This window comes from Canis lupus, chromosome 14 (assembly GCF_011100685.1).
Source record: "Canis lupus familiaris isolate Mischka breed German Shepherd chromosome 14, alternate assembly UU_Cfam_GSD_1.0, whole genome shotgun sequence".
NCBI lineage: Eukaryota > Metazoa > Chordata > Mammalia > Carnivora > Canidae > Canis > Canis lupus.
The window spans coordinates 8359572-8374187 of NC_049235.1; the positions used below are offsets into that span (position 1 = coordinate 8359572).

Consider the following 14616-nt stretch of genomic DNA (forward strand, 5'->3'; position numbering starts at 1 on the left):
ATAAATAAAAATTAAAATATATATATATTTAAGTTATCTAGAAGAATCAATACACTGGTAAATACTTTGGTAAATCATATAAAAATAGTATTTCTTATAATCCAGTTACAAGAACTGAAAGGTAGAGAAAGGTAAGGTCAAGGTTATCATCTCTGGCATGAACCTGAAATACAGATAGTCTATGCTGTCAATTAAGACCCATCAACTTGTGTTAACTAACCAAACTGAAAAAAAACATTGATACCTTCTCATGAAAGCTTGAGAATCTGACCATAACCTTGGCTGGAACAGAGACACCTAACCTTTGCAGAAAGGCATACTAGCCTGAAGGAGTAATCATCAAAGTCAACATCAACACAGTTGAAACTTAAGGTTTCATGGCATGGAACATGCCCAAAACACCCTACTACGGAATTTTTAACTAGCTGTTTCAAATTGTCCTATAAGAAGAAAAATCTTATAACATACCAGATTATATAAATTTTAAGCAGTGTGAATTTACTTTAAAAGTGTACCTCAGTGGTAGCTAAATGAAATAACCTGCACTAATGGATTGTTAAATATGGGTGGAAACCATCTACAAAAATAAAGATGTGGATTTTTACAGTACTGATGCAATCGTTTTTACCAGTGTATTACATAGGAGGAGTAGTTATTTCCTGAGATGACTCCTTTTTTGCGACAGTTAAAATATATAGGAATACCAACTTTCCAGCTCCCCATAACAGAGTAGCATGCATCTAGCTCCTAGTGACAAAATAGTAATAATCATTATTGCAACTTACACAGACAGAAGAATGACCAAATTATACATCCTAGTCTCTCCCATGTCAAAAATATTATATAAGATTTGTCAAGATTCTGCTTCTAATAAAACCTGTCACTTGTGATGGTGTTAAGGTAGTGACAACAAAAGCCTGTATCAAGCTCCTCTCCATGAAGTCTCTGACTAATGTACAGTAACGTTTACATAAATATAGGAGTGATAACCGTGACCAAAAGTTATTGCCAAAATGTCATAGCGCAAATGAGCAGAAAAGGATCCTATTTGGTAGGAGAGCTTCTGAAAGGTAAATTAGCTACAAGATCTTCTCTTTCCTTTCAGAGTCACACTGTAGCTTAGAGGTATTTCTCTTAATAGCTCCACTGTACTTTCAACAAGACAACCCCTGTTTTGATGGGAAACCTATTTTTTTCTTTCCCTCTACTATGCCCCCTTAAAAAAGAAGAAAACTATCAGTTTGGTAACAAACAGCATTTAAGATTGTTAACTAGAAATGGAAACAATATCATGCTGGTACATTTTATACAGACTAGAACTGCTACTGGGGATTGTTTTAATATTTATTGTAGAAGCATGGCCTAGCAGGCTACAGGCTTCTTTCTTCCCCCATCAGATAGAAAAACTGTTCATCAAAAAAAAAAAAAGAAAAACTGTTCATCAACAAAGTTCCCAAGAGACTTTGGAATTTAACAGGATATGGCCAGCACAGAAGAGAAAGGCCCTATGATCTACTGAAAACATATGTCTATACAAAGATAATGTCGAATGAACCCCTCCCCCCTTTTTGAGGAGTGGAGGGTGCCTATAATTGAACTTCCTAAATTAATGTGTAGATAATTTTTCTACCCAATGTTGGATAGTACCTAGGACCTGACTCTCAATAAATGGCATTATTAATAGTAATAATGCATGCTACATATTGCCAAGCACACAGCCCAGTAAATCTTTTTTTTCTTTTAAGATTTTATTTATTTATTCACGATAGAGAGAGAGAGACAGAGAGAGAAAGAGCGAGCACGAGAGCAAGTAGACACACAGGCAGAGGGAGAAGCAGGCTCCACGCAGGGAGCCCGATGCGGAACTCGATCCCGGGTCTCCAGGATCGCGCCCTGGGCCAAAAAGGTAGGCGCCAAACTCCTGTGCCACCCAGGGATCCCCCACAGCCCAATAAATCTTAAACAATAATGAAAGAATATGATTAGCTAATGAATGATTATAAAATGCTTTGCAAATGCAAACTGCTATCAAGATATAATTAAGACCACTGTGTTAAGAGCAACAGGAAGCAATTCAGGAAGAAGGGAAGTAAAGACTTGACAGAGAACAACTCATAGCTATGGCTGAGCCTCTGCCAGCGGAACACTCACATTCCTCCAATGGTGACAGTGGCACATGTACGCTCTGAAAAGGCAGGCACCGTCTCTGTGGCTGGGCTGGCTGGTCTAATGTAGTCCACAGTCACATTCACCTGCAAATAAAGAATTAAAGGAGTTAAGGTTGAGAGTTTGCAACATAGTTCACTAGCAGCATCGTGTGCCTGCCCAGTTGTGAAAGACTACCTCACCCAGTTTGATTTTAACACTTTTTTAAAAAACATCAAACAACAACAACAACAACAACAATCAAAAGATAGCTCAACCACAGACTGGCAGAAAATATCTGCAGAACCCTTATCTGACAGAGGGTTTTTAACCAAAATATGCAAAGAAGTCTTAAAATTCAACAGTAAGAAAGTGAACAACCCAATTTAAAAATGGGCTGAAGACCTGAACATCTCACCAAAGACCCTGAGATGGTGATAATGCTTTCCATCATAGATCAGTGGGGAAATACAAATTACAAAACTAATAAGCTACCACTACATTAGGATTGCCTACTAAATACTGACAGCAAATGCTGGCTTGGATATGGAGCATCAAGCACTCTCATTCATTGTTAGTGTGAATACAAAATAGCATAGCTACTTTGAAAGATGGGTGGTTTCTTACAAAACTAAACATATTTTACCATACGTTCTGATAATCACGTGCCTTGGTATTTATCCAAATGAGCTAAAACTTATGTGTAAGGTGTCCTTCAGTAGATGAACATATAAACAAACTGATACATCCAGATAATGGAATATTAATCAGCACTGAAAATGAGCCAATACACCATGAAAAGACACAGAGGAATTTTAAATGCATATTGCTAAGAGAAAGAAGCCAATCTGAAAAAAAGCTACATTTTGCATGGTTCCAACTATGTAACATTCTGGAAAAGGCAGAATCATATAAACAATGAGATCAGCAATTGCCAAGGGTCAGGGGGAAGAGAAGCGGATGAACAGGAAAGCACAGGTGATTTTAGGGCAGTGAAACAATTCACTATAATAATGATGGATACATGCCATTATAAATTTCTCAAAATCTAGGGAACACAGAACACAAGAATCCTATGTAAACTACAGAATTTAAATTGTGATGTATCAATGTAACTTCATCAACTATAACAAGTGAACCACTCTGGCACAGGATGGTTGTGCTTGTGTAGAGGTAGGGTTTATATGGGAGCTCTCTGTACGTTCTGTTCAATTTTGCTATGAACTAAAACTGCTCTAAAAATTTAAATGACTGATACCAAAAGAGAAAGACAAATGGCTAAACATTTAAGGTCCCATGGGTATTATAGTTGATAGAAAGGAGGTTGGCAATGTTCCTGGAGGACTCCTAGATAACATGACATAAAGCAATTCTTTAACCTTTTCAGACTCCTTGGAAGATCTGTTTCTTAAAATATGAAATTACTCTACGGAAAAACTGCATGTAATTTCAGTCTACCATAACTTCTCCAGAATCAAGTTAAGAAACATCAAGAACAAGCTGACAGTCAAATGGATGCTCGGGACAGGATGCTCAGGACTGGTATCACAGTATATTAATAAAACTACAAGCTAACTGCACCCAGTACCAATACAGTTGGAGTTAGGAAGTTTTTTTGGGAAAAAAACATCAAAAACCAAAAAACCAAAAATTGAATGGACCAGAAAAACTTTAAATTCTGAATGAAGGGATGCCTGAGTGGCTCAGAGGTTAAGCGTCTGCCTTTGGCTCAGGGTGTGATCCTGGGGTCCTGGGATCGAGTCCCACGTCGGGATCCCTGTATGGAGCCTGCTTCTTCCTCTGCCTGTATCTCTGCCCCCCGCCCTGTGTCTCTCATGAATAAATAAATAAAATATTTAAAAATAAATAAATAAATTCTGAATGAAGAAAGGATATGTATACAAATAGGTTAGGAAGCTACGAACCTAAAATGAGAAAGTTGTTTAACCCTAATATACAATATATGGATATGGACAATGATCTTTCTCTATGAAAACTTTTAAGAAAACAAGCATGTGGTATCCATTAACAAACATGCAGTGTCTGTTTTATAGCATTAAGGTATATGTCCAGTTTTGGTCACAGTCAAGGTTTACATATCTGCATTAAAGAAAGTACACTAGATCCTGAAGCCAACCTCATAGTGAGGGATATGATCAACTTCATTAAGTTCAGAACCTAGTTTTCTAAACACATCTTTAGTTCCCACTGATCAGCTTAAAGAAGCATATTGCATAGACATCAAGATCAGCCACAGTGCTGGTGAGCACCGTTAAAATCCCTTCAAACTGTCTGTTCCTCAAAAACTCATGTTAAAAATGAATACAGAAATTTTGAAAAGGACAGCTGCCTCAAAATTTGGACTGTCAGATCATTCATTTGAACATTCCATCTAATCATGGTTTAAAAGCAACAGGGAGGCCTATCAGAGAGAAAGCCAATTAAGGACTGAAGGTAAGGTAAATCTTTCTTACGAGAAGTACTAACATAACATAACATAACATAACATAACATAACATAACATAACATAACATAACATGACAGACAAGAAGAAAATACACAGAAGACCTCTAGAGTCAAGTGTATACACTGGAATTATTGCTAGGTCTCATCAACTTGTCTAAAGCTAAGGAGCTCGGTACATTTGAGGGATATGATCAGATGAGAGTAAGGATGGGGCTTAACAACTAGTCCCTCCTACAAAGAGGTTTTAATAGTTTCCTTGTATGCAGCTGGCCAGAGTTACTACTGGCCAAAAGACAGGACAAGGACTGAGAGGGGCTAGAAACAGAAGCATTACTGACTCAAATCCCTCGGAATAGGGGATCCCTGGGTGGCTCAGCAGTTATGGGGGGTGTGGTGGGGGGGACGATAATAAACAAAAATTAACATCTGACCATCCTCCAGTTCGGAAGGCCAAAAGGCACCCTATCCCAAAACTGTCTTTCGGGAAAATAAGTTGAGAAGACCAAACAAACAAATAAAACCTTAATTTTCAATAACCTAAAGAATCAATAATTACATTCATCTCCCAATTAATTTCTTCCTTTATTTAGGAAAAGAACTGAAAATAAGGGATTAATGAGCACATTGGGGAGACAACACTGTTAAAGCAAACCTGAAGTACAGATGATCAGGCCCTCATTACAGCTCACAGCCAAGACACTCATCTTAGGCAGTTGTGACAAACCAAGAATTAAAGTCAATGTGTAATTAGCATTTATGTCCCTCTCCTGTGGATTCTGAGATCAGTTTCTCTACCTTGGAGCCATTTCTAGATACTCATCACTGCCTTGTCAATCATCTAAAAAAGAGCCACAATTTAAATAGTTTCGATTAAAACTATAAATCTTAGCAAGGTCTTTGAATAAATTATAACTTGAGTTTTGTGCTTGTGGGTAAAGTACACAGGAATGGCAGGAGTTAAAAAGTAGCAGGTTAGGGGCAGCCCAGTGGCTCAGCGATTTAGCGCCGCCTTCAGCCCAGAGTGTGATCCTGGAGACCCAGGATCGAGTCCCACGTGGGGCTCCCTGCATGGAACCTGCTTGTCCCTCTGCCTGTGTCTCTGCCTCTCTCTCTCTCTCTCATGAATAAATAAATAAAATCCTTTAAAAAAAAAAAAAAAAAAAAAAAGCAGGTTAGGGGGGCCTGGGTGGCTCAGTCCACTGAGTATCTGCCTTTGGCTCAGGTCATGTACCCAGGGTCCCGAGATTGAGTCCCACAGGGAGCCTACTTCTCCCTCTGTTTCTGCCTCTCCCCCTCCCATGAATAAATAAAATCTTAAATAAGTAAGTAAGTAGGTCAATGCAGATAGGTTCCTCATTTAATCAAGCTTATAGATACTCCTGAAATGTTGAGTATACAAGTATTTTATATGTACATAACACAAAGACAGGGCTTGATCTCTGATCTTTCTTTACAGCAATGACCCGAGGAAGCCTTGGGCTCTTGCTTGATTCTACTTGTCATTCTTTCTCAAAAGAGTCACATCCCATCTTTGGGTCTCACTTTTTCACCTGGAAAACTTAGAGCACTAGACTAGAACTTTACGGTATCACCAAACTCTCAAATTCCTAGCTAGCCAGACATGGTGTATTTTATGGCATTTTCTTAGGTCTCTGCAATTCCTACCTTACCCTTACTGTAATATATTGGAACACATAAGCTGTAAGTTCCAGGAGAAGGCAGGCATGCTTTTTACTCCCTAAAACTGTTGTCATAGGGCCAGTACAGGAGTAGGAGAGTATATAGTAAATATCTGTTTCATGAATGGATATATGTCATCCATCAGGAGCCCTTTCAGACATAAAATTCTAAAGGACACCTTTGAAATGAGAAGGCTCATTTTTGAGGGCTGATTTGTCAGGTTGTTGATCTTTCCACCTTTCTATATGACAAAAATATATTTAAAACATGGAGGAGAAGAATATCCTGAAATCAGGATAAAGCTTTAATCACAGCCATTCCTGTAACAGGAAAGCAAGCAAATTACATGTAATTTTCCATATTATGTGTTTCTCAAACACATTTTCAAAGAAAAACAAAAAGGTAGGGGGCAATCTAATTGGAGTCATCCTATTAGATTGTGGAGTCTTCCCTGAAAGGAATTTCAGGGACCATTCAGAGAAATGAAGATGGAAACTTAAGACCAAATTTATATCACAATCTCTTATAAAGCATGGAAGTAATTTAGTTCAACAGAATAGCTTTGGGCCACAGCTAAAGAATTCTAAGGCTCTATGGATGGATATTCTTCATACAACTGATCTCTCAAAAAGTCAGACTACCAAAGAACTTCGTAGACTTTATAAAAGTGATGATAATGAAATGACAAAATGACAAAACCTGAACCATGTATAAAGGATAAGGAAGTAAGAAAAACCTCATATCCACAACATTTCCAGGTCACAGCCTGAGTTTAGTATTAATATAACTAGGGCTCTTATGTAAGGCTATTTTGCATGATTACCATATAATCCCACCCCCTATTCCACATGGCCAATCATAAATTCACAAAGAGCTGTAATAAATACCCTGCCTCGGGAAATAAGCTCTTAAATGACCCTTCATTCTTATGACAGAATTTCCAGGTAGTTATGAAAAGCTTCTATGCACCCCTAAAAAAGACACTGTCATCTGGGCAAGTCCAGCTAACACACCCAGAAGACAAAAGTAAGTAGAACAAACTATTTTCCACAGCTTAAATAAGAGCATAGACTCTGGAGCCACGAGGCTGCAAGGTTTGGTTCCCAGCAATTCTACATAAGAGCTGTGTGAACTTGGATAAGTTACCTAACTTCTCTGTGTTTAACATGGACAACTCTCCCTATCTCACAGTTATATGAAGAAATGCATTAATAAACACAAGGTGTTTAGAATAGGGCCAGACTCAGTAAGCTCTACGTGTCGGTTATGTTTAGATAAACATGTACTGATTTTCTTGGAAGAGAGCCTAGCACAAAGTAAGTGCTAAATAAGTGTATATGACATAAATAAATACATCCATACATATATGCATAAATAAGATGCATATTGACTTAAATCATTAGACTGCTAAAATCATTAAGTAGAAAGACTCCATTAAATACACTTTTCTGCTTAAGGAGCCACAGCAAACAAGAATATGTACTTCATACATATTCATTCCAACTTAGAGATAAGTAGGGCTTATTTTAAAGAATGATACTCTATTTAGTATTTATTTACACATCTTCTAGATTAATTTTGCAGGTACCAGTTATTGGAGATTTTATTTACCAAAGATAATTAAAGCAGAGTGTGGGGAATAATCTCAATTAATTAATAGGTTAACTAGAGATATTTTGAGAGGCTACACCTTGCCTTACTAAATTAGGAAGATAATCAACAAAGAGACCAAGGTCTCCATTTGTCTAGACAGAATAGGGCCTTTATAATACTCTTCAATATTTAAGTATGCTTAATCTTTCTTCCCTACTAAATAAAAAGCACCTTATGTATTTCTTACAAAAATATTAGATGTATATATTTTTAATTTGCAAACAAATTTTAATTACCCATTCACCTAGATATAAGATGAGCTTCAAAACAAATTACTGAAGGGGAGCCTCTTGGTCCTGCTTCTGGTAAGCTCTCAGCTTATCTCCCAACCAAGGAAGCTACTCAGATACAAGCCCTTATGGAGCCCCTCAATTCTCAGAAGAGGAGGTAAAACTTACCTCCTCCTAGACAGGCACAGGGTCATAGAAAGACCGGGAGTCACCAATAAGAGCAACATGTGTACATTCACATTTTTAGTAACGTCAAAAAGGGAAAAACATGAAATTTTTAATAATATTTCTTCTTTAACTAAAAATATACAAAACATCCTATCAAGAAATAACCAATATGAAAAGGATATTGAGACTATTTTTTCTTTGATATGAAGTCATTGAAATCTGGTGTGTGTTTTGCAGCTCCAGGACACCTTGATCTGGACCATGCACATTTCAAGTGCTTGAGAGCCACATGTGGTCACCACACCAGACTGTACTGTACACACCTACTCTCCTAAGGCACAAGTGTGTCTTAGCGTCATTCCTCTATTACATGATTCTATCTATTATGATTCTAACTTTCTCTATATTTTTCCCTGGGAGCTTTTGTTTTCTTATATTTTATGAATCCCTGTAAACATCCTTAAACCAAGTATGAACAAACATGGTATGAAAAGCCAGATATGAAAAATAAAATGTTTATTCTTCATTTTCTTTTAAAAAATCTGTTACCTGACTAGATCAGGAAGCTTTGGAATTTTCAGTTCCTAAAAACAATTTCAGATGTGAGAATAAATTTGTACAAAGGAAAAAAATTCCTTTAATTTATGACTATCTTTATGAAATATATTGTTTTGTATTTGATGAAGATATTTTTCTTCTTTAAGATTTTATTTATTTATTCATGAGAGACACAGAGAGGCAGAGACACAGGCAGAGGGAGGAGGCGGCTCCATGCAGGGAACCTGATGTGGGATTCAATCCCGGTACTCCAGGATCTCGCCCTGGGCTGAAGGCAGACGCTAAACTGCTGAGTCACCCAGGGATCCCGAGGAAGATACTTTTCAATCACTTCTACCAATTCAATGGCTGAGCTTCATTTATTCTTGTCTTTGCTTACTATTATTCTAGAATTCTTTACCTTAGTGGCTGGAATTTATTCTACTGGATTGATGGTGGCTAGAAACTTGGCTAAGGAAATATCTGCTTTTTGTAGCAGTGATTAATACTTCTACTGAGTGTTGACTGATATTATTAGAAAGAAAATGAGCAATTGGTAGATGTTGAGCTATTTATTTTTATAACCATAATAAAAAAGCTGAAATTTATGTTTCATTAGGATATTGCTGAGATCTGAGCTCTCTTAAAACAATTTTTACAGAAGGCCATACTGGAAAACCTAAGCAATTTTGCAGATAATGGACAAAAAATTATACATCTACACTGAAAAGATAAGGAAACAACGAATCCTTCCTTCCTACCTCTCCAATCCAGCCTAGTTGTATGTGTAACAACCCTTCCCACTTTGAAATCAGTGTAATTAGGTGCTAAGGCTGGTTATTTATTCACATATATTTATGTTGCTCTCCCCCCAGCTACAGTCACCCTTCCCAACTCCCCAACAGAGTCAGAACTATTCTTAGAATATCCCATTTTCATCAATGGAATGTTAACCTATAGTATAGTGCTTACAAACCTCTATAAGCACGGAGCAAGGAGCATTCTTATTTGATGTACTTCAGACAAAATGAACTCCTTACCCTCCACCACCTTGATGGATGGACAAATGCTTTTATGTGTTTTGAGAGGAAAGGTAGAAATCCAGCTTAATACAGGGCCTTTAGAGATACTTAGAGTCTTTAGTGACATTAAGCATTCATGTAAGTGGACATCACTGCTTCCTGATAAATATTCAGCTTGGTAAATATTTAATTAATAGCATACACAGGCATGAGATCCACAAATACAGATGAAGACATTTCATATAAGGACACGTTAGAGATTAGCAAAGATTTCTAGAAGTAGTGATAACTTGACAACCATAACATTAAAATGGTCTCAAAATATTCCTTAGCTTATGTATGAGGTAAATAATAGGCACATATAAAAGTCATTGGATAACAGTTTTGACAACTGAAAATATTTCAAGTCAATTTGATAAGGATCACAGAAGAAACCAGAGACCACTATATGAGTATAACCTTACAGCTGGCAGTATTTTCATTAATCCTCTAGAATCTTCAGTCCTTACAAGCATGCAAATATATGTAAAAGGCATAATCTATGTTTGCACAAATGTTCCATCATTTTGTTCATTACTCTATCATGGTATAATTCATCCCAATACCCAACTGTATTACGATAGGATCCCTAACAATGAATGCTAAGGCCCCATAAGTAATACTGGAAACTGTATTTTATGTCTCCCATATGGCTGCCTCTTCTTATTCCTCATCTGAGCTACCATCTCCCAATGCTTTCCTCTAGAGGATGGAAGTTGCACAAGGGTCTTTTTTTCCTCCCCTGTACAAGTGTCAATCACAGGCATCTGTGTCCAAAATTTTCAAGGTCAGCAGCAGCAGTCAGGGGAAATTAAATCATTTTGTCCAGAACTCTCCCTGGAGGAGTTCCAGCCACACAAGCAGCACAAATACACAGAGATACTTATGCTTTGCGTAGAATACACACAATGTCACTCAGTCTTTAAAACAAGAGTAGTAATAAAACTGAGAAGCTCAGGGATATGAAGAAAGAGGATGTGCATAATGGCATCTGAGGAGAATTACTGGGGGAAAAGGGAATATTATTAAGACGTGGATAAAAACAAAAGGTTACATTTTCTCTGCAAATATATGCCATTCTATGAAGAAAATGTCTCCATTCACCAAAAAGGCCAAACTGGGGAACCTAAGCAATAAAGTGGGGGCTAATGTATTCACCTTGTCATGAGTTCCAATAAACCCTTATTGCTCTGGGAGCTAGGTGTTGCTTGGGTGAGCAAAGCCAGTATAAAAAAGCCATCCTCTATTCACTAAATTTCAAAGCACACCCATTTCTCCAGCATGCCCATGAGATGGCATTTAAAGTCACTCAGACGAAGGGAATACATATTCACGTAAATTAACTGAAGGCCAAAGTTAGAATGGTGAACTGGACTAAAAAGAAGTGTATCATGACCTCTAAGGAGAATTATGAAGAAAAATATAATAATTCTTAAGAACAGCTGCCAATGACACAAAGAAAAACAGCCAAAGGATACAGCTCTTCTGTATTTTATATATTCTTGGTTTTGATGCTAAGAAAAGATTCCAAGATAGATAGATGTTAGCATTACAGGTCTTTCTTCCTTTAGACAATCCACCCTCTCCCTGTATTTCACACAGTAGATAGAGGCCTACTAAATGAAACAAAGTTCCCTGATGAAAGGCACAGCATGCACAGAGCAATATCACCTAAAGTCAATGCCTGAAACTACACACAGAGACTGATCAAAGACCATCCTGCATTGCATCTGTGTCTACCTCCAAATCCAGGTATCTTGACTTGTATGCAACCACTTTTTTTTAACTAGTTTTTTTAAGATTTTATTTATTTATTCAGAGAGAGAGAGAGCAGAGACACAGGCAGAGGGAGAAGCAGGATCCACACAGGAAGTCTGACATGAGACTCGATCCCAGGACTCCAGGATCACGCCCTGGGCCAAAGGCAGGCACTGAACCGCTGAGCCACCCAGGGATCCCAGTAACTAGTTTAGTTTATAAGCATACAGCTAACTCCTAAGCCACAAACATAAATATGTATTTATGAAACCAGGTGAACATAAAAATGGACGATAAACCTAGGTCAAATGCAGCATTTGCATATCTAACTGCCTACGTTCATGAAGCTAAGCTCCAGGCAGCTATATAGACAAGCCTTCTCTGATACTCCTAGTCCCCAGTCTCCACTGCTAACTTATCAGAGACAAGAAGCAGAAAGATTGCTCAGTTTCTTCAAAAAATTAAAAGCAGAATTACCATAAGAACCAGCAATTCTACTTCTGGATATATTCAATTGAAGGGATGACTGGGTGGCACAGTTGCTTAAGCATCTAACTCTTGGTTTTTTGCTTGGGTTGTGATCTTGGGGTCCTGAGATCAAGCTCTGCGTCAGGCTCTGCACTCAGCCTAGAGTCTCCTTAAGTTCTCTCTCCCTCTGTCTTTCCACCAACCCTGTGTGTGTGTGTGCACGCACACACACACATCCCCTCCCTCCCTCCCTCTCTCTCGAAAATAAATCATTAAAAGAAGAAGAATTGAAAGCAGGGTCTCAGAGACATTTGTATCCCATGTTCATAGAAGCATTACTCACAATAACCAAAAAGCAGTAGCAACCAAAACGTCCACTGATGGATAAATGGATAAACAAAACGTGGTATATACATACAATGGGATATTATTCAGCCTTAAAAAGGAAGGTCATTCTGACACATGCTATTACTTCAGTGAACCTCAAGGACATTATACTAAGTGAAATAAACCAGTCACAAAAAGAAATACTGTATGATTCCATTTAAATTTTTATTTATTTATTTTTATGATAGTCACAGAGAGAGAGAGAGAGAGAGGCAGAGACACAGGCAGAGGGAGAAGCAGGCTCCACGCACCAGGAGCCCGACGTGGGATTCGATCCCGGGTCTCCAGGATCGCGCCCTGGGCCAAAGGCTGGCGCCAAACCACTGCGCCACCCAGGGATTCTTGTATGATTCCATTTAAATGGGTGATCTAGAGTAGTCAAATTCAAAATTCAAAGAAACAAAGTAGATGGTGGTTGCTAGAGACTAGAAGGAGAAAGAAATGGAGATATGTTAAATGGGTGCACAGTTTCACTTTTGCAAGATGGAAAAATTCTGGAGTATAAGCAGTGTTGAGTATTACCCTGCAACCACAAAGTACACTTAAAAATGGTTTTGATCATAAATTTTTTGTAATGTGCATTTTGCCACAGTTAAATATATCATGGTTTGTTTTTTGTTTTGTTTTTGCTTAGGACTTAATACCCACACACATTCCATTAGGCAATAATTCAGCAGCACAAGCCAGGCAAAGGTCAGATAACTCTTATCTCAGACTTAGCCAACTCCAGAATCTGAAGAAGATACTTCCATCACATTCCCAAAAAACAGATGTGTACGCAAAGGCAATAATAACGAGAAGTTATGTCCAACAACCCATTAAAATAAAAGAGTAGTCTCAGGCAGTTGTAGAGGACCAATTATTCCACTCTTCTCAGGATATGAAATACTTTTATGTATTTTTCTGCTTCCGAAAAAGAGCCAATCCAAGCTGCATGTCTAGGTATCCCAAGTCTAACTAAATGTTACCTGCTTCACTGTTTCTCAGCAGCAAGTCACAGAGTAAGATAGAGTAATCTACAGCTCATGGACTTCCTATAAAATTGTCAAATAATTTTGGATGTGTTGTGCTTGGACACATTTCCTCCAGGAGGAATAGACCTTCCTTAGAGATCTGTCAAGTGTAGATCTAGACTTTGGGGGGAATTTTCATTGTATCCCACCATAATTTTTCCACCTCTGTCTAGTTCTCTGTTGAATCTAATCACTATTGCTATGCTTTTGTCTAATGAGCCTTCAATTTTCATGGCTTCTCTAAGTGCTATTTTCCCTACTGTTGGCAGAAACCTAAATTGCTATAACATTTTTGAAGGTCAAACTGACAACTGTACCAACACTTATTATGTAGATATCCTATGACCTAGCAATTCCACTTTAAGGAATTTAGTCTATAGTAACAAAAGATGTATGTGCAAGGACTCTGTCCTTTGCATTCACAGTAGTTTAGCACGAATGCATAATTACAAGTTGTGATCTAACTCTCATAGCAACCCACAAGTTCTAAGTTGGTAGCAGCCATGGCTATTTTTTTCTACTAGTGTATTACCAGCACTTCTCAGCAAATATCCCATAGCTGTTGAAAATAAGGGAGATCTATATACTCTGCTTTGGAAATACGTCCAAATAAAAAAGCAAATGTGCAATGGTACATGTAATAAAATTCTTTTGGGGGGAAATTCAGGACCCAGAAACAGAATCTGGAGGAAAATATCCAACAAAGGTACAATTATAGGGTACATTCAGTTTTTCACACCATGGGTTTCTGAGATTAAAATTTCTAAGTTACATTTGGAGAAGAAAAAGATTAAATTTAAGAAAACAAATAGTTAGTTGGAATAAAATATATAAAAGATAACATGTACCTTTATTAAGAACAACAACAAATTGGCCTGCTCAAACCAGATACTTTCAATACTGATTATGTATTATATCGCACTCATTCCCAGGCTGAGGCCAGGGTCACCGTTCAGTAGTGACTGCCAACCAATAAGAATTATGCAGGGCAGGCTAACCACTGTTAGGACACAATCATGAGGGCTTCCGGGTGCCCAGCGGTGCACTGTT

The 14616-nt window shown here is 37.8% G+C and overlaps 1 protein-coding gene across 1 annotated transcript in view; it reads right to left on the minus strand.

Moving 5' to 3' along the window:
• The window catches only part of SND1 (staphylococcal nuclease and tudor domain containing 1), a 427586-nt gene that overhangs the window by 235329 nt on the left and 177641 nt on the right, over positions 1-14616 (minus strand). Inside the window, exon 12 of the mRNA XM_038556610.1 lies at positions 2152-2252. Within this exon, the coding sequence (XP_038412538.1) occupies positions 2152-2252 (101 nt within the window). The remainder of the gene's footprint in view (positions 1-2151; positions 2253-14616) is intronic.